The sequence below is a fragment of the Chrysochloris asiatica genome, unplaced genomic scaffold (assembly GCF_000296735.1).
Source record: "Chrysochloris asiatica unplaced genomic scaffold, ChrAsi1.0 scaffold00069, whole genome shotgun sequence".
Classification (NCBI taxonomy): domain Eukaryota; kingdom Metazoa; phylum Chordata; class Mammalia; order Afrosoricida; family Chrysochloridae; genus Chrysochloris; species Chrysochloris asiatica.
The window spans coordinates 970,360-996,289 of NW_006408587.1; the positions used below are offsets into that span (position 1 = coordinate 970,360).

General features: G+C 39.1%; 1 protein-coding gene across 1 annotated transcript in view; it reads left to right on the plus strand.

The window, feature by feature from the left end:
* SUSD1 (sushi domain containing 1) overlaps nt 1–25,930 on the plus strand; it is a 155,207-nt gene that overhangs the window by 57,196 nt on the left and 72,081 nt on the right. The window contains exons 5-7 of the mRNA XM_006864728.1: nt 8,255–8,352; nt 8,925–9,111; nt 24,860–24,969. Coding sequence (XP_006864790.1) covers nt 8,255–8,352; nt 8,925–9,111; nt 24,860–24,969 — 395 coding nt within the window. The remainder of the gene's footprint in view (nt 1–8,254; nt 8,353–8,924; nt 9,112–24,859; nt 24,970–25,930) is intronic.

Sequence of the window (25,930 nt, forward strand, 5' to 3'; positions counted from 1 at the left end):
GTTGTTGACCTTCCTCTCCAGCCCAGGGGATGGGCATTTGCAGCCATGCACATTTCAGATGGGAAAGAAAGGTCACCCGGAATAAATGGAAACCTCTTGTCTCTGAATATGTGTCTAATGTTTGAGCCATCAAGCTTTATAGCTGCCAATGTGTGTGCCCAGGATTCTGCTAGAGGCCTTAATGCCTGATTTCATTTAGACCTTAGAAAATCCCTGTGCAGTAAGTATTGTTATTTTCATTTCATAGATGAGTAATCGGAGACTCATAAAGGTTTAGCAACTTTCACAAGGTCGTTCAGGAATTAGCAAATCGTAGAGCAGGAATTTGAACTCAGATCTGAAGCCCCCAAAGCCCACATTCTCTCTATTACACCTGTGCTTCCCAAATTTGAATTATTTATATTCAAGCAATTTTTGCCATCTCTGAGTATCACACACACTATTATTTATTTAATGACTTCTTTAAAACAACTTTTATTTTAACTTTATAACAAAAATTTATTGATCAAAGAAATATTGCAATATATGTTATATTAGGAATTTGATGAACAGTTTTTCCCTCTCACACACACAAATCAATATGTAGTTAGCATATAAAAGTTTACTCATGTACCATTAAAATTGTCCTGAAAGAAAGAAAGAAAAGAGATATACCAGAACTCTTGTAGTCAAACACACATTTATTCAAAGTAGCCACATTGGGAAAACATACCCTAATTTCTGATGCTGTCATTATCAAAATGTGTTTTGTTTTGTTTTGTTTTGTTTCAATCCTTATTTGGGAATTGCCTTTGGAGGTGGTTTATGAGTTGCATTAGAAGATCAGTTATATTACTTTTGAAATCCAGTGCTGCTTTTTACTAGCAGTAACATTGAGGTTGACTATCTGTTTGGGTCACCTGAGTTTATTCTGTATGACCTTCTCCTGTTTTCAGAAATAGAAAAAAGGATACACTAGCATAGTGGTTACAAATCGGGCTGCTAACCTCAGGGTCAGCAGTTTGAAACTACCAGCTGTTCCATGGGAAAAAGAGGAGACTTTCTGTTCCCGTAAAGATTTACAGCCTTGGAAACTCTGTAGAGGGTCGCTGTGAGTCGGAACCGATTCCATGGCGCATAACGACAACAACAACAACAGCCTGGTTCCTGTCCTTGTACTATGGGACTTCTGAGAGAGCAATGAGGGCTCACAGTCTGTTTGCCCCCTCCCATTCTCTTTTCAGTGACTGCAGGGAACCAGACATGGAACATTCCCACTTCACTGTAGTTCTTCCATGGAGCTCACTAATGGTCAACTGTTGGTTAAATGTATGCTTTAATTTCAGTACTCATTACTTTAACCTCTCCATGACATTTAGCATCAATGATCATCTATGTATTCATTCCTCATTCATTCCTTCTATTCAACCAATCAATCACATAAAAAATAAGCTGTGAATGTCTAAATCCAAGACACTGCACTAGATCCTGGGTATAGAGAGGTAAGCATAGTCTTTGCCATCATGAAGCTTGCATTCAGGTAAGATAGACATTAAACAACTAATTGCTAATGACTTAGATATAGTTGTGCTACACACCACCCAGAAATACTGGATGTTAACAGAATACAAAATTCATAGCATTACAGTTGACCCTTGAGCAAGACAGGTATAAACGACACAGGTCCATTTACATGTGGATTTAAAACAAACAAACCATGTGACACTAATCATCTCGTGTGAACAGTTTGTCTCTCCAGTAAATTGCATGTTATAGTAAACAGTGATGTCTCTGGTTCTTGTGTATTTTTCATCGTGTTTACTGCAATACCATGAACCTTAAATAACATCCTGGGACCCATAAGAAGTACCATTAGTGATGCTGCAGGTGTTCCCAAGGAGAGAAAAGGCATGACATTACAAGGAAAATTTGAATTGTTTGATATGTACCATAGATTGAAGTGTGCGGCTGTGGCTACCTGCCATTTGAAATCATAAATCCTTCATTAGGACATAGTTTTAAAAAAAAAAAGGGAAGGAAATTCCTAAAGCTGGTAGCTGCAGCTATGCCAGCAGGCACAAAAAGCTTGCCCTTTTTTGCTAAATACCTTTTTATCTTGTATTGAAAATGCAGTTTTTATTTGGGTACAGTATAGAATACATATACCATACAATATGTGTTAATTTACTTTATGTTATCGGTAAGGCTTCTGATCAAGAGTAGGCTATTAGTAGGTAAGTTTTGGGGGAGTCAAAAGTTACACATGATTTTTCAATTGTTTAGGGGGTGGGTGCTCCTAACCCCTGCATTGTTCAAGGTTCAAGTGTATATTTACATAATGTTGTTGTTGTTGTTAAGTGCCGTGGAGTCGGTTACGACTCATAGCGACCCTGCACAGGGTTTCCGAGGCTGTAAATCTTTACGGGAGCAGAACGCCTCATCTTTCTCCCGCGGAACAGCAGGTAGTTTCGAACTGCTGACCTTACAGTTCACAGCCCGATTCGTAACCACTACGCTACCAGAGCTCCTATATTTACATAATATGTAATATATATTTATATCTATTGTACAGGGTCGCTATGGGTCGGACCCGACTCGATGGCACTTAACAACAACAACAACAATATATATATATATCCACACAGTTGCATGCCCACACATACATATGCATAGAATCTAAAGAAAATGAAGGTACTTTATTACCCAGTAAGCCTTTGGCTCCCCAAATCCTGCCCCAGTTTAACTGGTCCCTGTGGTTACCTCCTCATTTTAATCTTAGAGGTCTAAGTGTCCTGCAGTTGGACAGGTTAAAGACCTACTCTACCTACTTGGACCACGCCTCACATCTCAGATCTAATCGTAGCTCTGTGGACACTCCCTCAGGAGGAGAAAGAGCAATCTGAGTAGGAAGAGAGACTGAGCTTGTCTCTAGTACTTTGATGACCTGCTCCAGGGCTTTCTTGGGTTGGGGTGAAGAGATGTGGGTGCAGGGAGGGAGGAAGGGCAATAGCTTATCAGGAAGCATCCTCTTGTTCCTTGACTTCCTAGACATCACTCTCTCCCAGCTGACCTCTGCCATATTTTTTTGCATTGTTCTTTCTCGTCTGGTCTCCTCCTTGGGTTTGGTGTTTCTTAGTACTCTAGTCTCTGTCCTACCTGGATGTCTCATCTGCACCCATGCTTCAAGTGCTCTAAATTTATTGGTGACTTTCAAGATTATTTTTTAACCTGGAGAGTCTGCAAGTAACTCAGATTTTCATGTTCTAAACACACTTCTTTATTCCTTTCTCATAAGCCTGGTCTGCCTCTTCCTAGATTATTTATAAGAGCAATAAAGGGCAATCCATTTGGACTCTCCAACTGGAAGACTGGCAGTCAGTCCCTAGTCCTCCTTATCTCTCGCCTCCTATTGATTCTTCTTCAAATTGTGTTGTTATTGCTTTGATTCATCTCTTCTCTCTGCTGAATAACTGCTCCTATGCAAAGACTCTCTGGGCTTGAGAGTCTGATAAATCCAGCTTTGAATCCTGATACTAACTGTATGGCCTTTCACAAATTATTTAACCTCTTTTCCATCTACAAAATGGACACAAGTTCCTAGCTTCGGGGTCATTCTGAAAGTTAAATAAGACGATGCATTTAAAATTTTGAGCATATAATCTGTTCTATAGTAAGAACTTGGTAAATGTTAACTTAATATTTTTAATATTGCTTCTTCTTGTGACTTCTGTGACAATGAGATCAAGTGTACCAGGAGCTGCAAGTGCCCTGTAGTCACCCTTTCAAAACACACCAGGATCATCCTTTTAAGGAGTTCCTGAGTTGTGCAAGCACAGCTGGTAATGGACAGGTTAGCTATTGGAGATGCCCAAAGGCATCTCCAAAGAAAAGCTTGGCGCTCTACGTTTGCACAATTAACCATTGAAAATCCTTTGCAGCACAGTTCCAGTCTGGCACACATGGGGTCAGCACAAGTTGGAATTGCTTTGGTGGCAACTGGTTTACTCCTTAATGGTGGAACCTTCCATTTTGGAGGCCCTGGTTCACATACACACAGCCACCACCCACCTGTCAGGGAAGGCTTGTGTGTTGCTTTGCTGCTGAGTAGGTGTGAGCAGAGACTCGAGTTAGACACACCAGGAATAAAGGTGGGGTGATCTGTTTCAGGAAATTAGCCAGTAAAGTCCCTGTGGATCACAATGGTCTACAACGGATTGGCACAGAACTGGACAGTGCTTCATTCCAGCTAACGACAGTCTTTCTCAAATCCAAATTGCTCCAAACATTTTCCTGCTTTTAGTTTTCCATTGCTCATTAGAATAAGTACACGTTTTAGCCTGGCAAGCCAGGCCTTGCCCAGTCTGACTCTAGCCTTCTTCTGCCTTTTGGCCTTCACTTCCTCCGAGTCCTTCTTCTCTGGACATGGGGCACTGCTCTCTCACCCCTCATATGCCAAACCCTTTACAACTCTAAGCACTGGACTACTAACCATAAGATCAGTAGTTCAAACCCACCAGCGGCTCTGGGAGAAAAATGAAGCTGTCTGCTCCCATAAAGATTTACAGTCATGGCACGTCACCATCACCATCACCATCACCACCACCACGAGTGGGAATTGATTTAATGGCAATGGGTTTTGGGTTTGGTTACAGTTCCAGGCATTGGACCTGTTCTTCTATGTACTTGACTGTCTTCCCCACTCATCAGCTGATTCATCCATTAAGGGCATGTCCCATGAAGCCTGCTTTCCCAGGTCCTCTGGTGAAAGTTGCTGGCTTCTTTCTCTGTGCCCTGCAGTACTTGTTTGGAGCTTTGTTTGTTGTTTGTTATAATACTTCTAAGTTGTAATTTGCCTGCTCTGCTTGCCCTCCCTTTAGACAACACGCTCCTTGAAGGAAGGGCTGACGTTTTGGTCAACATCACATCCAAGTACCTTGTATGATAGGAAGCTTGGGATTTGGTAGCTATTCAGCTAATGTTGAATGGTGAATAAAGAACCCTGGACACAGTTCCAGAGAGATTTTTTTTTTTTTTTTTGCAGTACTGTTTTCATTTATCAGTACTATTGGAATAACGGTATAGCCTGCCAAGAGATCTCTCTTAAAAGGACAACATTAATGTAGGTGTACAATAAGCACTGGACTGTGAACTACAAGATTTGTGGTTCACGCCCACCAGTCACTCCATGGGAGAAAGATGAGGCTTTCTGTTTCCACAAAGATTTAAAGCCTCAGGAACCCTACATGGGGTCCCTATGAGTCAGGAACCGACTTGGAAGTACTTAATAAAAATACTTAAAAAAATAATGTAGGGGTTTAATATCAGAAATGCTCAGAAAGAATTATTTTCAATGAATCTGTTGATACCTGGAAGGAAAAGCAACAAACTTGGTTAGATTGTTCCTTGGGATAAAACATCTGATATCCCTATAATCGGATCTGAACAATGCTCAACCTTCTCAGAAATTGGAGTCCCATCTGCTGAGAGAGCACAGCACAGGCTGGAGGCAGATGGCATCTTTGAGGTGTCATTTGCAGTTGTCATAGTGAATGAGCAGAAAGGAAGGACAAGAAAGGTAACCTGCATGTTTGTGTCTCTCCATTCTAATCTCTGCTTGGTTGGCAAAGGGGCCCAGGGTCAGAAGGAAAGTCAATTTTCTGACAAATCACAGAGACAAAGGATGGGATGTTTTCTTTTCCTTCTGCACCAGGTGGTAAGTTAGTATCAGATAGATACGTGAGTCAGAAGAGTCCAGCGCCCAAAGACTTTGAAGGACAGGAGAGGGAAGGGGCCAGGAATTTTGGGGGGCTTGTTCGGCTTATAAAATACCAGTGACAATACTACTTTTATGCTACTGAGGGTAGTGAACTGATAGTTTCTCTGCATCGCTTAGGGGTTTTTTTTGTTGTTGTTGTCAAGTGTCTGGGAGTCCGTTCTGACTCATAGTGACCGTGTATGGGACTTACAAGGCTTTAAATTCTTCACTGGAGCAGAAAGCCCCATTTGTCTCCTGTGGAACAGCTGGTGGGTTTGAACTGTTGACCTTGTGGTCGCAGCCCAGTGCTTCTCCTACAACATCACAAGCATTCCTTGGGAAAAGGAAAAGGGAAAAGATTTACCCATTAGCTCCTGTTCTCATAGGGGATAAGTTCCAGCACACTTCCATGCCTGGACACGGGAGTGGCAGCAGGAAAGCCCTAGAACAGGAGACGAGACACGGTGTCATGTTGTCAGTACCCTTGCAGAACTGGAGCAAGAAATAGGTGAGATGTTTGGAAGAATCCATAAGAAATACCTGATTCAATAAGAAAGCTTGAATCTGGGATGTGGTGGTGAAATGAGTATTTCCTTCCCCAGGGACAACAGGAAATTTTATTCTTTTTTGATGTTATTGTAAATGGAAATGCTTTCTCAATTGCATTTTCGTGTTGTTTATAGAATACAGTTGCTTTTTGTAGATTGATCTTAGCTCTAATAGTATTTTTGTGGATGCCTTAGAATTTTCCATATACAAGATCATATTATCTGCAAATAGAGATAGTTTTCCTTATCTGCAAAGAATTTGATTTTAAAGAAATACAAAACCCTTCTTTTCATCTAAACATCTTTCCAACTGGGTCCATTGGAAACTATTTTACCTTAGGGAACCAAGGCCCTAATAGTTTCCTATGTTACCAGATTCATTCACAGAATAAGGAGAATTTGTCCAGGTGGTACAATTGGTTAATGTATTTGACTACTAACCAAAAGGCTGGAGGTTTGAACACTTGCAGATAGTACCCATTTGACCTGGCATCGATGGCTGGATGATCAGAACATGACTAGAGGAAGAAAGAAGAGGGGGGAAAAAAGGAATAACCCACTATAAGTGAATGATCATGACCTATGCTTGTGGATGCAGTGTGACAAAGGAGCGGACAAATCTCTACAGTGAGGATCATTCCCACCCCCTTGGTATACAGGGTCGACAGGGAGGGAACTTAGACATTGGCTACCCAAAATGGGGGTGCTATAAGGGCAAGAAGTGACTGGTTTACAAGCTTTCACTAGGGAACCTAGCTCCAGAGGATACAGGGAAAGGTAGAATCTCCACTGATTTGTTTCCAACCTGTCTGGATGGGGTTGATAAAAGGTGAGGGGGAAAGGACTCCTGTGGTTCAATAGGGAATGATTGCAACAGGTCTGACAGTAAATGTTGGAAAGGTAAATGTAAATGTTTTGTAACAAAAAGAGGGGAGTGGCTGATTTTGCTGTCTAGGTGCGGAGATCCCTGGAACCATCAAGGGAGAAAAGAGAAGTGCAAGACCCTGTCCGGAGAGGCAGGGACACTAGGGATGATGCATGCAGGGGTTTGTGATCATTGCAATGAAGCAAAATACGATAGGATGAATGTAAAGATAATGTTCACCCATGTAAACTAACACATGATTCACAATAAAATGGAAAAAAAAAAAAAAAAAGGTTGGAGGTTTGAGTCCACCTAGAGGTACTTCAGAAAAAGAGGTGGTGATTTAATTCTGAAAAATCAGCCATTGGGAACCCTATGGAAGACAGTTCTACTCTGACACAGATGGGGTTGCCATAAGTCAGAATCAGTTCGTTACTGGTTACTGTTCAACTGGTTACTGGTCTCAACATGCAAAAGATTTAAAAGGAATCAAACAGCCCTAAGAACTCACTGACGTTCTGATAGATCAGGATTAAATAGCCTCAGTTAATGAAGCTCCATTGTGTTCAGTAACCTTGGAGAGAGTTCATTTAGTGTTTATCTAGAGTGGTTCCTGAGGAATAGGCCTGTCTGGTGATACTAGCCTCCCTTCTTGCAACAACAATAACTTGAAAATAAGAATGCTCCATCAGTGGGTTGGAGTGAGCAAGGGGTAAACTGATCTTGCCTGGGCAGCTACATGAAAGAGTCAGGTCTCAGCTCTGGGCCTTCTTTCCATTCCACCTGAGTGGAACACCACTGGCATCCAGTGGCCTGTCAGACTCATCACAGGTTGGAATTCTTGTCATACTTCAGCTTGGCATGTTTCCTTCAAGTCAGGTAGGTAATGGGCCAGACTCATTCATGATGCAGAGAACTTGGGTGATTGGCCTGGGATAGCTTGAATCACCTGATATGGGATCTGGATCCAAGCACGATTGGTGGTTAGCAGAGATATTGACTATGCAGATAAGCTAAGGCATGCCCTCCAACAATGGTCTCTATTAGGGGTTTTTCCAGGCCCAATTGATACTTTTTGTGAGTGGACTCTCTCTTTTTCTATTTTAGAAATAATGACAGAAATTAGTGATGTATCTGTGTTTAATAACACCTGTGTAAGGTGGAAAACAAACCCAGGAAGAATGAATGTCAGGATTGTATATGTGGTAAGTAAAGCGATCTTCTTTTCTGGTAGGAAAAAAAAAAGTAACCCCTGAAAATACAACTTCATAAGAGCTTCTCGATCTAGTTGCTTTCCAATCCCATTGTTATTTAAAAAATGAATGGAATTTTTGAGATATCTGGATCATTTTGTGATTTTACATTTTGTCTTTAATATATTTGCCATTTGACAGGGTGTGTGTGTGGGGGATGTATTTATATTTAGCATCATCATTATTGCTTGTTTCCCAGCACTTGTACTTCACTCCCCCAGAACAAGCCTGGAAGCATCTGCTGACTCGGTGACAACACTGCGAATTGATCCCTAGGTTGTGTGCAGGATAGCACTACCTAGAGATACACCTCATTTTGTGTCACTTCTTAGGGTTTATTGATAACTGGCTGGTCAGACTTTATCACTGGATACCTGATAATACAGGTTAACTTTGTTTCTTTTCCATGGGTGAGCAGTGTGGTATAAACTGGAAGAGAAGGTAAATAGGATCCAATAATATGTCTCACTCAGTTGTTTGAACTGGAATCATGGGGTGGTCACTTGTCTTTTCTCCTCATCAAGATATCCATTAAAGGACAACGGTTGGATCCTGTGGAATCAGTTCACAAGGAAACAGTCAACTTCACCACAGACAGCAGGACCCCAGAAGTGTGCCTAGACCTGTACAAAGGCACCAACTATAGCGTGAGCATTTCTGCTGCCCCTCCCCGACGCTCTGTGCCAGCCTTCATTGGGTTCCAAACAACTGGTAGGTGGAAGTGAAGTCTCATTTCCCCCCAGAAAATGCTAAGTACAGGCTGTAGAAAAATGTACTTCAGAATCAACCATGCAGATTAGTTCGTGCTTGCTTTCTGAGATCAGCAGTCAGTAGGATGTAACTGCTCCAAAGCAGGTCTAATTGCAGAGATTCCTGTCCTGTTGGTTCCAGGCTGAATGGGCACTGAGGTCTTGTTTCTCAGCTGGGTCCTCTGGATGGCGTTAATGTAACAAAAAGACATTTTAAAGAAAAGATTATTAATTGATCATGCCATGACTTATACATTGTAGAAGGCAATAGAGGGTAGGTAGCCATGTGACTTACCTTTGGTAGCAAAATCAAAAGTCCTTATGAGAGGGGAGGAGCGAGGGAAGCTGGTCCAGAAGCTTTGCATCCAGGATGGGAGCTGACCCCAGAAATTAAGTTGAGTGTGGGTGAATGGATGGGGAAGTAGTCCTAGAATGCAGAGGGTAGCTATTGAATGAAAAGAGGAGTTGTTGTTGTTATTAGGTGTCATCAAGTCAGTACCGACTCATAGCAACCCTGTGCACAACTGAACGAGACACTGCCCGATCCTGGGACAACCTCATAATTTTTTCCATCGCTATATCGGACAGTGTTTCTCTGCTATTCATAAGGTTTTCAGTGACTAAGTATTCGGAAGTAGTTTGTCATTCCTTCTTCCTAGTCTGTCTTCATTTGGAGGCTCATCTGAAACCTGTCCACCTTGGGTGACCTTACTGGTATTTAAAATACCTATGGCATAGCTTCCAGAAACACAGCAACTCACAAGCCACCACAGTACAACAAACTGACAGACAGTGGTGGGAAAAGAGGAGTGGATGGGAGGAATTTCCAAGATGTAGGAAAGAACCTTGTTGTACATAATTGTCACTTCAAGTTTTATAACAACACTGTGACAATTACAATAATTTTTTTTTTTAATTGTGTTTATGAGGTTTCAGGATAAGTGTGGTGTTAGGTCAGTGGTTCAAACTCTCCAGCTACTCCTTGGAAACTCTATACAGAGTTGCTATGAGTCAGAACCAATTTGACAGCACTTAATAACAACCCGGCAAACCTTAAGAAACCTTTAGTGTTATTTATTATGTTTTGGGGAGTTCTTAACTAGTTTTTTGATGTCCTGGTTAAGTAAATGTACCTTACCTCCTTGGGTATTATTACCAGTAGGTACAGATTCGGTAGAAATAATAGAACATCAGCCACTGTTAACAGTATAAAGTCAATTACAAAATAGTACAAATTAGGTCTGTGTGTATATATGTAGTATACACACACACACACAAGGGTAAGTAAAAAAGTATTGCTACTAGCGTTCCAGTGCATACAGCATAGGTTTATTCCAAACAAACATATTTATACATGTCTCTGTGATCAGACAAGTTCTTTTAGTACTACTCTTGTCTTAGAGTGCCTTCAAAAAAAAAAACAAAAAAACAGCATACTTTTTATGCCATGGGAAAAAAAAAGAGAGATTATGAAGTCAGAGCTAATACCAATTTTTAACAAAACTGAGGTGAATATGTTCCAAACCATTGAAGTTTTGAAACAAATTTACAGGGATGCTGTCCCACATAAACAAAAGTGTTTTAAAGAAGTTTGGGAAGACCTCAAAGATGACCATCAGCTTTGACAAATGAAGACACTGTGGCTGCCTTCCAGACACGGATAGAAGACTATTGAATTTTCATTGATGCAGTAGCTACTGAACTTGGGATCTCACATGGCTCAACATTTCAACTTTAAGTGAACGTTTTGGTCTCAGCAAGCTTTTGGCTTGATGGGTGCCAAAAAGTCATTGTATAGAGATTAGGTAGCTCAAAGAATTGATCTTTTCATCAGTCTGATGAGAAGATTGACGTTAAGGAAGACTTTGTTTTTTTGAACTTTTTATTATGAATTGAGTGAAGGTTTACAGACAAGATTATCAGTTGTACATTCAACAAAACCATACACTTTGTTTCTTCTCAATGATTGCAGTCCCTCCATGCAACAACAATTATCTTGCTTCCTCCCTGTGGTTACTGTTTCCATCCCACCCTATTTTGCATTCCTTCTCAACTTTGTCCTCAGGTAAATGTTGCCATTTTGATTTTGTGTGATTAATCGTATCTCGGTTAGCACACTTAACTAGAGTTGTTGTCTCCCCATTGTATCTATCTACTGTTTGACTGAAAATTGGGCCATGAGGGTGAATTCTTTTCCAGACCTCAAGGGTGGCCAAGGGTCATAGTCTCAGGTTCCTCCAGTCTCTTTCTGACCAACCACTAAGCGTTGTCTTTTTTTTTTTTTTTAATTAATAGTTTTGAATTTTGTTCCACAATTTCTCCCAATCTATCCAGGACCTTCTAAGGTGATCCCTTTCAGAGCTGTTGGTAGTGGTAGCTGAGCACTATCTAGTTCTTCTGGTCTCAGGGTCATGGAAACTGATGTTCACATGTAATGAAGACTGTTTTGTAGAATGAATTGTAACTGGGGATGTCTCGGATTTATCAATACAATCCAGTACTTGAGGTCCAAACAAAACAGTGGCTTTTTAGGGGATATGATGGGCCAGTTCAATTCAAGGCAGAGAGGTCAGCTCAGAAGGTCACTCTGATTGTTTTTAAAAATTCCAAAGAGGTAATATTGATAGATTTTATTGCAGAATACAGGATGATTGTGGGGGCTTATCATGAAGAAGTTTTAAGAAGATAAAAACTGCATTGGTGAGGGAAAAAATATCAGGAAAGTTGCACTGAGGAATTTTTTCCCATCATGACAATGCATGTGCTTATTCTTCAAGGGTACCAAGGGCTATCCTATGAGAATTTCTTTAGGCAACATTATGTCATCCCTGGAGTCCTGGTGTGGTTGTTGTTGTTGTTGTTGTTATGTGCCTTCGAGTTGGTTCCGACCCATGGCGACCCTGTATAGGGTTTCCGAGGGTGTAAATCTTTACGGGAGTAGAAAGCCTCATCTTTCTCCCACGGAGCAGCTGGTAGTTTCGAACCGCTGACCTTAAGGTTCACAGCCCGATTCGTAACCACTACGCTACCAGTGCTGGTGTGGTACTATGGGTTAATGCGCTGGACTACAAAGTCAGTTTGAACTTCAAGGTCAACAGTTCAAACTTTACAGCAACTCCTTGGAAACCTTATACAGCGTTGCTATGGGTTGGAACCGACTCAACAGCACTTAACCCTAACAACAACCTTGTCCCTGCTACAGCCCTGATCTTGCCACAGCAGACTTCTTTTTGTTCTCAAACTCAAAGAACTTTGAAAAGGAGCACAATTTGAATCTCTTGAGGATGCCAAAACGCCATGTTGATGTGTTGTTACATTGAAGAGTGAAAACTTATTTGGGGATGGGTTAGAGAGATAGAAACATCGCCTTCAGAAGTGTATATACATAGATGGAGGAGATGTCAAGAAACAATAGCTTCCCATTCTGATATTTTTTTGTTTAATGAAGGTTTCTATGATTTTGTAGCAAAACTTCTTGACATACCTATGCATAGATAAATAAAACAAGATTATGTTTTTCTAAGTAAATAACACAAAAGCAAAGATATTGTAAAATTAATATGGTAACTAATTACAACAATTTTTTCAAAGTTATCCATTAACTACTATGACTTTGTTGGGGATGCTCATTGCCATGGCGTTGATTTGGACTCATAGTGACCTGACAGGACAGAGGAGAGCTCCTCCTCAGGGCTTCAGAGACTCCAAATCTTTCCTGAGACAGGCAACTTCATCTTTCTCCTGAGGAGCAACTGGTGTGTTTGAATCCTGACCTTGTGGTTAGCAGTTCAATTCTTAAACCAACTGCACCAACAGGGATCCTTTCATTAGAAATATAATTTTTTTTTAAGTTAAGAGGTTACAGAGCAGATTATCAGTTTTACATTTAACAAATCATATACTTTGCTTCATTACAATGATTTCAATCTCCTCCATGTACCATCTCAGTTAACACTATTTCCCTCTATTCATTTTAATTCTTGTCTTCCTCCCTGTGTCTCTCACTACCTTCATCTTTTCTCTATGAACTTCCCACTTGTTGTATATTGTCTGCCGTGTCACCCATGTTAACATGTGTCTGTCTACCCTCTAGCCTGTAAATAATTTTCCCTCCCCTACCCCGTTTAACCATCATAGAATGTTTCTTTTTTCAAGAAAACCTTTTATTAACTGTTTACAATATTGGTCTCATAAAATATTTGTCCTTTTGTGATTGACTAATTCACTCAGCATAATGCCCTACAAGTTCAACTATATTGTGAGGTAGTTTTCAGATTGATCATAATTATTCAATGTTGTGTAGTATTCCATTGTGTGTATGTACCAAGATTTTGTTAAACATTCTTCTGTTGATGGACATTTAGGCTGTCTCCATCTTTTTGATATATAGACAACATATCGAAGAATCCTGTTTTTTAATCTATTTTACTACTCTGTCTCTTGGCATTTAATCCATTTGCATTCAGTGTAATTATTGCGAGGTATGAATTGATTGCTTTCGTTTTGTGGATTTTTTTTTTTTTTTTTTTGGTGTTGCTACTAGTTTCTTTGTTCCACTTAATTTTCTATACTGCATTACTTTTGTTTGTGGATTTTATTTTAATTTCCTTTGTGTTAATGTTTACTAAACCTTTCTATTTTCCTCATTTTCATTTTGACATGAAGGTGTATTAATTTTCTTTGAGGTTACCTTGTAATTTATTAAAAATTTCCCCATTTAAAACTGTTTGTTTTACCTTGAAATCTACTTGACTTTCTCACCACTTGGAATTTCTGTATCTATACTATTTCCTCTTTTTGCATTGTAGTTGATTTCATTATAAATTGGTATCTCTGGTTTCCTATTTTCAGTCTTGTAGGTTTGTTTTACTTTAAATACTTCTACATCGAGATGGAGTCCTGGTGTGGCACTGTAGGATAAGCAGTAGACTGCTAACCACAAGGTCGATTGTTCCAGCTGCTCCTTGGAAGCCCTACACAGGGCTGCTATGAGTCAAAATTGACTCGATGGCACTTAATAACAACAATAACAACATATCTGGATTGAGTTTTGGATGGTGGTGTCATATATGTTTATCTTAAGTTGTTGTCAGCTGTTGTTGATTCTTAGTCTGAAGAACACTTTTTAGTATTTTTTGTAAAGTTGGTATGGTTATTACAAATTCCTTTAATTTCTGTTTACGTGAAAATGTTCTAATTTTGCCATCATATTTGAGGGACAGCTTTGCTGGAAATATGATTCTGGGTTAGCAATTTTTTTCTTTCAGAGTTTTGTGTATGTCATCCCATTGCCTTCTTGCCTGCATGGTTTCTGCTGAGAAATCAGAGATTAGTCTTATTGGTTCTTCTTTGTATGTAACTTTTTGTTTTTCCTGACCTGCTCTCAGGATTCCTTCCTTATCTTTGGTTTTGGATAGAAAGTTTGATTATGACATGTCTTGTTCATTCTTTGAGAATCTCTCCTTTTGGGGGTTATTCAGCTTCTTGTGTATCTATTTTCTCATCTTTCATGAAATCAGGGAAGTTTTCTTACACCACTCTTTGAAGATTTTCTCTGTGCTTTTTATTGTATCTTCCTGTTCTGGAATCCTGATCACACCAGTAATTTATTCCTATTTGTCATGTCCTACATAACTCTTAGGCTTTATTTGGAGTTTTTGTTCTTTTTTTTAAAAATTATTATTATTGTTCTAGCTTACTAGTGTTGAGAGATTTATCTTCAAACTCAGTAATTTGAACTTCCATTGCTTCAGATATACTCCTTTGCCCTTTCAATGTGTTATCAATTTTTGAAATCTTGTTATTAATCTTTTGGATTTCTAATAACAGGTTTTGTATTGTTGCAAAATTTGCATTTATTTTGTCTGTTTTTTTCTTGTAGTGTTTCCCTGAATTCTTCTAAAGTTTCTTCTGTGTTCTCCTTACTTTCCTCGATCTTTCTTTTAGTCCTTTGAAGGTACCTAATTATCGTTCTTTTGAATTCTTTTTTTCAATTCATTCCATTACTGTTTCTCCCTAAGAAACATTTTCTGGCTCTGCATATTGGCAATTTGTTTGAGCCACTCTCTGTTGTTTCTTGGTGTGAGCTAAAATTGTCTGTTGTCTCCGGGACATTGGGGTGTTGTCATATTTGTATTTAATTGATGATTGTATGTTGATGTATTCTTAGGCTTTCACCAACTGTCTTCTGTGGGTATACTTAGAGAATGAAATGTAGTTAGTGTAATTCTTTGTTCACCATTCACACACCTCAATTTAGGGTGCTTTTGGCTGGTGTTGGCTGTTGACTATCATTGATCTAGTGGCATAGGAGCTAGTATTGGCTCTTGCTCAGTGGGTGGAACTTCAGAGGGTATGGTTGTGGCTCTGCTGTGTGGGCATGATTTCTGTCTCCTGTCATGTGGGAAAGAGAACCACCTCCCAACACACACACACATACACAAGAAAACAAAACAAAACAACACACACACACACAAATAAACAAATAAGTAATCAACAATGAAAAGAAAAAACAATAATGGAGAGAAGGAAAAAAAACAGGCACTAACCAGAAAAAAAGAATATGATAAATAAAATGAGAAAAGAGGGACAGGAAAATGCTATAGTAGAGAAAAATAAGAGAGAAAATAAAAGGAAGAAATAAAAAACACACTTAGAAAAACCAAGGAGAAGGAAAGTGAAAGAGAAAGAGAGTAGAGGATAGTAGAAAGACTGTAGTAGTAAGGTAAAAAAAAGAAAGAAAAGGAGAAGAGGGGAAATGAGAAACAAGAAAAGAAGGGGAAAAAGTAGAGATTGGTTAAAATTCAAGGGAATGGAAAGAGAAAATGGAGAAGAAAGAATAAACAAGCACAATGAAAGAGTGAAAGGAAAAAAGCCAAGACCCAGACCAAAAAAATAATGTAGCCATTGGATTTAAAGAAGAGAAAACTCTGTGGGATTCTTGCCCACCAAGGAGCTCATGAGGTGAATGCGGGAGGGATGTGAGGTCCTGGCCCTAGATGGAGTTCCTATAGGCCTCGGTGTTATCTATGTTCCTTGATGGAACTAGTTTCAGTGTTTGTTAGGACCACAGTGCAGCTGGGGGTAAAGTGGCTGGTTATGAGGATTTCTGCTAGACTAACATTAGTCTGGAGCTGAGCCTGCCTGATTCCAGGCACTAAAGTGGCACAACTGGCACTCCCCCCAGCCCCCTCCACTTAACACTGGCGTGGCTCCCAGCTACATGATGCTGAAGTCCTGGAGAGCAGGGTCTGTGCTGTGAACAAACAAGGGTGGAAGCTGGCCACGCCTCTAGTCACCAGGGAAGTATGGAGAAAAGAAGGAATCACACCTTTCCTGTTGCCTGTGTGAATCTGCTCTGCCAAACTACCTTCTGTTGCCAAAGCTACTCACAAAAGTTCAAGATGGTTGTGCTGCCTCTGGCTAGCTGCTCAACAGTCTGCTTCTCTCACTGTCCCTGCTCAGCTTCTCCTCCCAGAAAGCACTCAGTCCACTTCTCTAATCTTTCCTCTGAAGTTTAGGGTTCCAGGATTTTCATCTATGTCTGTTTCATTTGGTCTCTCATATCTTTGTTGTAAGGAGCCCTAGTAGCATAGTGGATTATGAGTTGGGCTGCTGTTCACAAGGTTAGTAGTTCGAATCTACCAGTTGCTCTGTGGGAGAAAGATGAGACTTTCTGCTCCTGTAAAGATTTACAACCTTGGAAACCCTATACAGGGTTACTATGAGTCGGAACTAACTCAGTGGCACACCACCACCACCACCACCACTATCATCTTGGTTGTAGAGGGTACATGTAATGTGTCTGCCTAGTCCACCATCTTGCTGGAAGTCAGGAATATCTTTGTTTAAAAGATCATCCTAAGACTTCAAATTCATTTATTACTGATCAGTCTGAATGATAATTTGCTGTTTAGTGTTAGCTGTTTTTACTAATACACTTTCTCCTTATTTATGATTCTCTTGTTACTTGATATTTCACATTTATAACCATAGTTTAAAACTCTATTATTCAACTATTTTGAGCATTATCAATGTACTTCTGGCATTAATGAACACTATGGTTCAAGGTGAGACTAAAACTGGCTATAATGGTTAAGGTTATGTGCCAGCTTGGCTGGCCCACAATTCTCTGTGGTTTGGTAGTTACATGATGACATAATTTGCCAGGTATATAATTCTCCATTTTGTGATCTGATGTGGTCATCCTCTAGTTTTGCAAGATGCTAATTTTATAAAATGACCTGATTTTCAAAACCTAACCATGTCCTTAAGTGAAGTGTACAGGGTGCATTGAATTACCTCTTTAAGTTAATTCCCACTGGGAAAACCATGTGGTCTTTGGAGTCAGATATAGTTTTCATCTTAAACATGCATTGAAGAGTTGGGTTAACATCGCCAAGTTAATAATGTCCCTGGACCTCTTTCCTGTGTATGACATTTTAAATTGAATTGGATTAAATTTGCAAATTAATTTAGGAAAAATTGGAATTGATATTGAATCATACCAGCTGCAATCAAGATACGTTTCTACATTTATTCAAGAGCTATTCAAGATTTATTTGTTTTTTACTTTAATTCAAAATCATACAGATTTGTAATTTTCTTCCTCTGGATTCTTCACATTTAATTGTCTGACCTCATTGTCTGGGTTATGCTGGTGGTAGTGGTTATGTGCCATGGAGTTGGTTCCAACTCATAGTGACCCTGTATAGGGTTTCTGAGGCTATAAATTTTTGCTGGAGCAGAAAGCCTCACCTTTCTCCCATGGAATGGCTAGTAGTTTCAAACTGTAGACTTTGAGATTAGCAGCCCCACTTGTAACCACTGTGTTACCATAGCTCCTTTGCTAGTTCTCTTATACTGAGCTGAAAATTTTTTAACTTATTTATATACATTTCTATGTTCTACAAAAGTATATTGTCCATTTCGAATTATTCTTGTCTTTTAACGTGGAATAAACTTGCTCATCAGATCATTTATGTTTCACCCCTTTTGGGGATAATTCTTTGATGACTTTGTAATCTTCCCTCTGGTGTAATGTGTAAGCACGTCACTACTAACGGAAAGGTGGCATTTTAAATATACCCAGAGATGCCTGGTGTGACACTGTGGGTTAATGCACCAGACTACAAAGCCATTTGAACTGCAAGGTTGGCCGTTCAAGCTCCTCAGAAACCCTATACAGGGTCGCTGTGGGTCTGAACCAACTCGACAGCACTCAACAACAGAGACACCTAGGGAGAAAGCTCAGCTATTTACTTCTGAACGATCACAGTTGTTGAAAAACCTATGGGAATTCAGTTGACAGTAACTGTGTGTGTGTGTTTTTCAATGTATTATAAATTTTCACCAGTAAAGTTTTATAATTCTTGTTTTCCTAAAAATTTTCCATTTGGTTGAAATTTTAAGTACACTGGCCAAATGTCACACGGAGTATTTGTTTTTACCGCCCCTGGGGCTTTTCTGATTCCTAATTTTGCTTTTCTTTCTAATTGTTTATATTAGTATGAGTGCCTGTTTTATTACTATTCCCACCCCAACCCCAAAATGAACTTACGGGTTTTCTTTCTGTTTTTAAACTCATTCACTTTATCTCTTATCTTTATTATTTTCTTCTCTCTGCTTCCTTTAAATTGGTTACATTGTTCTGCTTCTAAATTTTTGAGTTTCTAAATTGAATCCACAATTCAACTTATTTCCAATATTTCCTGCTTGATGATATAAGCCTTTAATAGGTTCCCCCCCCCTCCCCTCCAGGATTTGAGCTTTGGCAGAATTCCTGAGGCATTGATCCATGGTTTTTTTTTTAGTCTCACTTTCAAGGCATGATATAATTGCTATTCGGATTTTCCCTCTGATTGAAGAATTATTTATGAGTTGTTAATATATGTTCTCTCTTTATCCTTACTTTCAAAGCATTATATAATTACTATTTTGAATTCCCCTTTGGTTGAAGAATTAATTATAAGTGTGTTATACAAGTGACAGGTTCTGTTTTTTAAAAAAACAATACACTTTGTTGTGAATTTCTACTTTTATTACATTGTGGTATGCTTTGGGGGGATTTATTAGCATTTTCTTGGGGCTTACTGTTTGACCAAGTATTGTAACTTCACTAGGCACTAGATAATAAGGTGGTCTTTGCTTATAAGTGGAATAAAATTTAGCTGTTAAGTCAACTTTATTATTCAAGATTTCTGTTGTTTTTCTTTTACCTATTTGGATTATCATTTTCATAATCTCTTAGAACTTCTAACAGTTTTATTTCATGTATTTGGATGGTATGTTTTTGTTTATCTTCATGACTGATATCTTACTTGCCAATTCTTTTACAATTAAAAAATAGCACGCTTTATGCTGTTACTATTTTTCGCTTGGTTATACTTTGATAATAATTTTGGTTTCCTTGATTTTTCTTGTTGTTATTTGCATTTGCATGATAAACACTTGCTCACTTAAAATAAAGCAAAAGCAAAAAATATATATAATCATAAAATTAGCTTCTTTAACCATTTTTAAGTGTATAACTCAGCAACTTTAATTACATTCACAATGTTGTACAACCATCATCAATATTTCTAAATTTTTTTATCACCCCCAAAACTCTGTACCCATTAAGCATGATCTCCACATTCCTCCCTCCCAAATCTTTGATAATGTCTAATCTGCTTTCTATATCTGAAATTTCCAATTATGGATATTTAATGTAAGTGGGATCATATCATATTTGTCCTTCCATATATAGCTTATTTCACAGGGCATGTTTTCAAGATCCATTCATGTTGTAGCAAGTATTGAACGTCATTTGTTTTATGGCTATATAATTAATATTCCTTTGTATGTATATGCTACATTTTATTTATTTACTTATCTGTTTATAGACATTTAGACAGTCTGCATCTTGTGGCTATTGTGAATAATACTGATCTGAATATTGTTGTATATGTTATATATTTGAATCCCTGCTTTCAGTTCTTTTGAGTATATGCCCAGGGGTGGAATTGCTGTGACTTATGGTAATTGAGGAGTCCTGGTGTGGCGCTGTGGTTTAATGCCTGGAGCACTATGTCTGAGCACTTTGGTGTCTTCCTTGGTGAAGCTGTAGCTCTTGGGCCTGCTCAGTATTGCTGGCTCCTCTATGAGGTACAGCCAAGAGAGGCAGGAAGGAGCCCTGTACCCTCCTCCTGCCAACCCAGGCTCTCTGGGCCTCCCTTTAGTCATTCTTGCCTTTTACTGACCTCCAGTGTACTACCAAGATTATTATTATTTTTAAAAAACTTTTTATTGTGAATTGAGTGAAAGTTTACAGAGCAGAACAGTTTTATATTCAATACATTATATACTTTGCTTCATTACATGGTTGTAATCCCCTCCATGTACCATCAGTTAACAGTATTTACCTTTATTCACTTGAACTCTTGCATTCCTCTCTGTGTCTCCTGCTACCTTCACCTTTCCTCTGTCAACCTCCTTCTTGTATATTGCCTGTCCTGTCACCCATGTTAACATGTGTCTATCCTCTAATCTGTGAATAATTTTGCCTCTATCCTTTCCTCACTACTCTGCCCCCTGGCAACCATCACAGAATGTTTCTTTTATTAAGATAGAAAGGATTATTAGTGATACTAATACCAAAAAATGTCTGACTTCCTCTGGGTTCACAAGTAGGAAGGAGAATCAAGCTCAAAATCAGCCCAAGGCCCATTTCCTGTGAAGGGGAGGGCAGACATGTCTCCTTTACCCTGTTCTGACACCAACCATCTTCCCACAGTGCTCTGCTTCAGATCTGGGTTTGATAAACCGCTGCAGTGGTCACATAGAACTAACTCATCACACTTGGCTCATGCTCTTCTTTCTTGATGGTCCTGGGATCATCTGTTCCTGCTTCTGAGATGGCCCCTTTTAAACCTAGTGGGTGGGGTGGCAAAATGAACCAGCCCATTACACCCTATTTGCATGGTCCCACACAATCATCAGACAGCCTTGGGATTTTAAAACACTGCCCTCACTCAGATTTTACCTTAGAAAAGAAGCTCATCAAAACAGAGCCTGAAGATTCAAGATAGCTGTGGAAATGGCATCGGATGTAAGGATCATGTTCCATCATAGAAATAAGCCTTAGTAACCAATGTTGCCTCATTCAGCTCAGATTTCATAGCCAAAGCCTAAGGTCTGTGGAAACCAGAAGACTGAACAACAGCCACAAAAGAGAAAATGGAGAGTGTTGCAATTTGTAACAGAAATAATTGATCCTTTCACATTCCTGTGTAAGTCCTCCTGTGTATGAGTTACATATTAATACTGTAAGCATTCATTATTTAAGAATGTACAATGTATTTGTGTAATTTATAAAAGTGAAATCTAGATGTTGCAACCTGCTTGGTCCAATATATGTGGATGCAGTTTATTTTACTTGAAATTTTTTCGTCTCAATGTATTTAGCATAAATATGAGTATAAGTCATAGTGTAGAATCTTTACAGTCATAAAAAAGAAAGTTTAAGTGGTGTAGTTATTGGCAAGGTTGCAACGACTGGAGTCGAAGGCAAATACTCAAGATAGCCAAGGAAACTTGTAGGGATTTACTATCTGATAAAACCAGTGCTGTTCAACAGAGGCTACATAGCTAGCTAGCATTCATATAATGGCATTTTTTTGCTGAGCTAATCAATGCATAAGGAGCTCTGGTAGCATAGTGGTTACAAAGTGGGTTGATAACATCAGGGTCAGCAGTTCAAAACTACCAGCTGTTCTGCGGGAGAATGATGAGGCTTTCTGTTCCCGTAAAGATTTACAGCCTCGGAAACCCTGTACAGGGTCGCTATGAGTCGGAACCTACTCCACGGCACATAACAACTACAACCCAATCACTGGAGTCATGGTGTGGCGCTGTGGCTAATGCACCAGACTGCAAAGTCCTTTGAACAGCAAGATCGGTGGTGCAAGCTCACCAGCTACTCCTTGGAAACCCTATATAGGGTCTCTATGGGTCGGAATCGACTCGCCGGCACTTAAAAACAAGAAGAAGATGACTGGATAGAAAAGCCATATTAAATAAATTTAAGGTACCACAAAAATAATAATAGTAATATATATCTATATATACCATCCCCCCAAAAAAGAACCCAAACCCACTGCCATTCCGTTGATTCCAACTCATAGCAACCCTAGATAAGGTTTCTAAGACTGTAAATCTTTACGGGCTGCTAACCTGAAGGCCGGTAGTTCAAAACTACCAGTGGTTCCACGGGAGAAAGATGAGGCGTTCTGCTCCCGTAAAGATTTACAGCCTTGGAAACCTTGTACAGGGTCACTGTGAGTCGGAAGCGACTCCACGGTACTTAGTAACAACAATCTTTCCTCCTGCAGAGTGGCTGGTGGGTTTGAGCTGCCAACTTTGTGCTTAGCAGCCCAACACCTAGCCCACACCACCACCAGGGCTCCTATACACACACACACACATATATATGTCTATCTCTATCTATCTATCTGTCTGTCTGTCTATCTATCTATCTATCTATCTATCTATCTATCTATCTATCTATCTATCTATCTACCATCAATCAATTAATCTATCTATCTATTTATCTATCTATTCCTATTTACCTTATTTATCTACCTAGCTACCTATCTATATATTTTTTAACCCTGGTTGCTTATCAGCATTGTCTGGTGAACTTTAAAATAATACAGATGTTGAAGCTTCACTTCAGTCTGAGAGATTCTGATGTGCAGCAAGGATTGAGAACCCCTGCACCCCATGATTCCAGATGAAGTGTTTTTCACCTATGGTTCCTGTACCCTGTTCATGCTTCTAGTTTCCATCTCTCTGGGTACCAGTTCTTCTCCAGTTCCTTCTGTTGAGACTTCTAGTCCATGGTCCTTTCCTTGGGAGGCAGATTGCAAAGTGGTTCTGGGTCTTCTTCAGCATGGCCTCTTTCACTCTGTGCTAAGCAGCAAATGTCATCATTTTATTGCCTTGTGTGTGACAATCAATCCTTCTTTCCAACCCAGATGCAAATTTTGACCCATTTTTACTTATTCTCAGCTGCTTCTGTCAGGATTGGGGGTGGGAGGTGGGAGCCAGATGCCTTTGTTCACATTACCATCTTCCCCAGAATTCAGACTATAATCTTTATATTATATGAGAATCATATTGAGATAGGAAGTATGCATACAGTACTTCTGATTATGTTCTGCTTTTATATATACATGTATCATGCCTGGTGTTTCCCACATGCATTCATTCACACTTCACACATACGTTTCTTACATATATACATTTGGTGTTCTTCAGATGATATGCATACATGTAACAATTTTTGTTTCTTTAATCTTTAAAATGAAAGTTGTGCATATAAAGAAGAATAATGTGATAGGTCTTCAAATTCTTTCTCATAATCATATTTTTCTATTTCCTATTTATAGTCAGGAATATTTTCTCCTAGCTAATTACCCTGTGCTGTATATTTCAGTGATATTTCAAATGTTGTGGACAATTCTGATTTTTACTGAGATAATTTGTCATTAGTACCTGTTTGGTAACAAGTCTCCGTTGGGAGAAATAGACATAAAAAGTGGTTATAAAATAGATGATCTCTGAGAGACACTCAAACTTTTTATCATTGTTAGAAAACATACAGGCTTTGTTAATAAATTTGCTTTTCTTTGAGAATTACCCATAGTACTCTTAGACTGTAAGTTCTTTAATTCACTGGTGACAAGCCTCATCTTATTGACTAAGAAAGGAGAACGTTGATAGAATGAATTTGACTGCAAGAGGCAATAAATTTGACTGCAGCTATAGGATAAGCACTGGACTGCAACGTCAGTTTGAACTGCAAGGTTGGTGGTTCAGACTCACCCGTCACTCCTTAGACAACCTGTACAGTGTTGCTATGAGTCAGAACTGACTTGATGGCACTTAACAGCAATAACAATACAGTGGCTGAGGCAAGTCAGCTTTGTAACGATTTTACTGCCTTTCGGAACCGACTCGACGGCACTTAACAACAACAAAACAACAGGCTTAGCTGTGCGTAGCTCTTGAGACACTTGGCTGTGGGAACCACCAGCTTCCTTCCTGGCCATGTACTTTTTGGCCACATACTATGTTATAGTTATAAGACCTATAATCTATGACCTTTGGCTTTTTCTCAGCCTTTCTGTTTTCTGCTTATTTGTATACTATTTTTCTTAAGAACTATCCAAGTGATCAGATTGTTGTTGTTGGTTAGTGCTGTTGAGTCGATTCCAATCCTTATCGACCCTGTATAGGGTTTCCAACGAGCATCTGGTGAGCTTGAACCGCCGACCTTGCAGTTCAAACAGCTTTGTAGTCTGACGCATTAATCCACAGCACCATTAGTTTTCTAAAAATACCACTTTATTAGTTTATGGAGATCTTTAACTTGCATATTTCTTTTGTTTGTCTTAAAAGTCTTGTGATATAGGAAAAGCAAGCTGAATTATCTTGATTTCCCAGATAAGGAAACTAAAGCTCATAGGGCTTAAATGACTTACCTAAGGTCATACAACTAAGATGTTATAGAGCCAGGACTTGGAGTTATTCTGCTGAAGCCAAACTTGATGCTTTTCCTGTTAAACACCCTGTCTCCTCTTTTGAAATGTCAGTTTGCATTGTGCTTAGTCATGCATGGTATGTTTTGTTAAGATGCTGCAACCTTTCTATGTTCTCTTATCTTTTAGAAGATGATATCTTACAAGATGATGGAGTTTTCAATATTTCGATACTTAATGAAACTTGTTTGAAACTGAAGAGGCATTCTAGGAGAATTGGATCTGAACAAATGTACCAAGTAAGATGACATCTTTAACAATAAAAGAGCTATGTCACATGAAACTTTGTTCTACAAGTGAGGATCCAAAGTATTTACAAACTACCAATTAAATGAGCTTCCAAAGAATTTATGATTATTGTTTCAAGAGTTAAATAACTGCTAGTTAGGGATGATATTAAAGAAAGACACTTTATTCTATGGCTTGTTAAAACTTTTCCTTTCCAGTATTTATTATGTTTTATTTTAGTGCAATTAGTATAACTTACTAATTACAATTCATTTTGTCATTAAATATACGTATTTTGAGAAATCTATTACATGGCTGCTGCTTTAATTTAGGTTTTTAACTATCACACATTTTAAGTAAAAAAATTCAAGTAAATTTAGGTAGATAGAAACTGCAACTGTTATATTTGTATCAGTTTTAATACCTTGCTATATATGGAGCACCAACAATCCTCCTAAAACCCTGGTTCTTCCTCAGCTGGGTTCAATAATTTGTTGCAGTGGTCACACAGAACTCAGGCACCATAGTCAGATGGATTTTATTAGGGAAGTTGTTGTTGTTGTTATGTGCTGTGGAGTCGGTTCCGACTCATAGCGACCCTGTACAGGGTTTCCGAGGCTGCAGATCTTTACGGGAGCAGAAAGCCTCATCTTTCTCCCGTGGAACAGCTGGTAGTTTCGAACTGCTGACCTTGTGGTTCGCAGCCCTATTCATAACCACTACACTACCAGAGCTCCTTTTAGGGAAGTTAACAGGTTACTATTCAGGGTAAGAAATGCTCAGGGCACAATTGTTCCAGTCAGCTGCTGATAAATGTCCATAGGTCATACCACTCCACCATAAACCTCAGCCTACAGAAACTTGGCTCTAGCTCTATGGATCAGCAAACCTAGCTCCCTCACTTAAGTGACCTGGAGGTACACCACTGCTCCCGTCACTCAGCTTTAGTTGCTCCTTGGGCTCGGAAGTCCA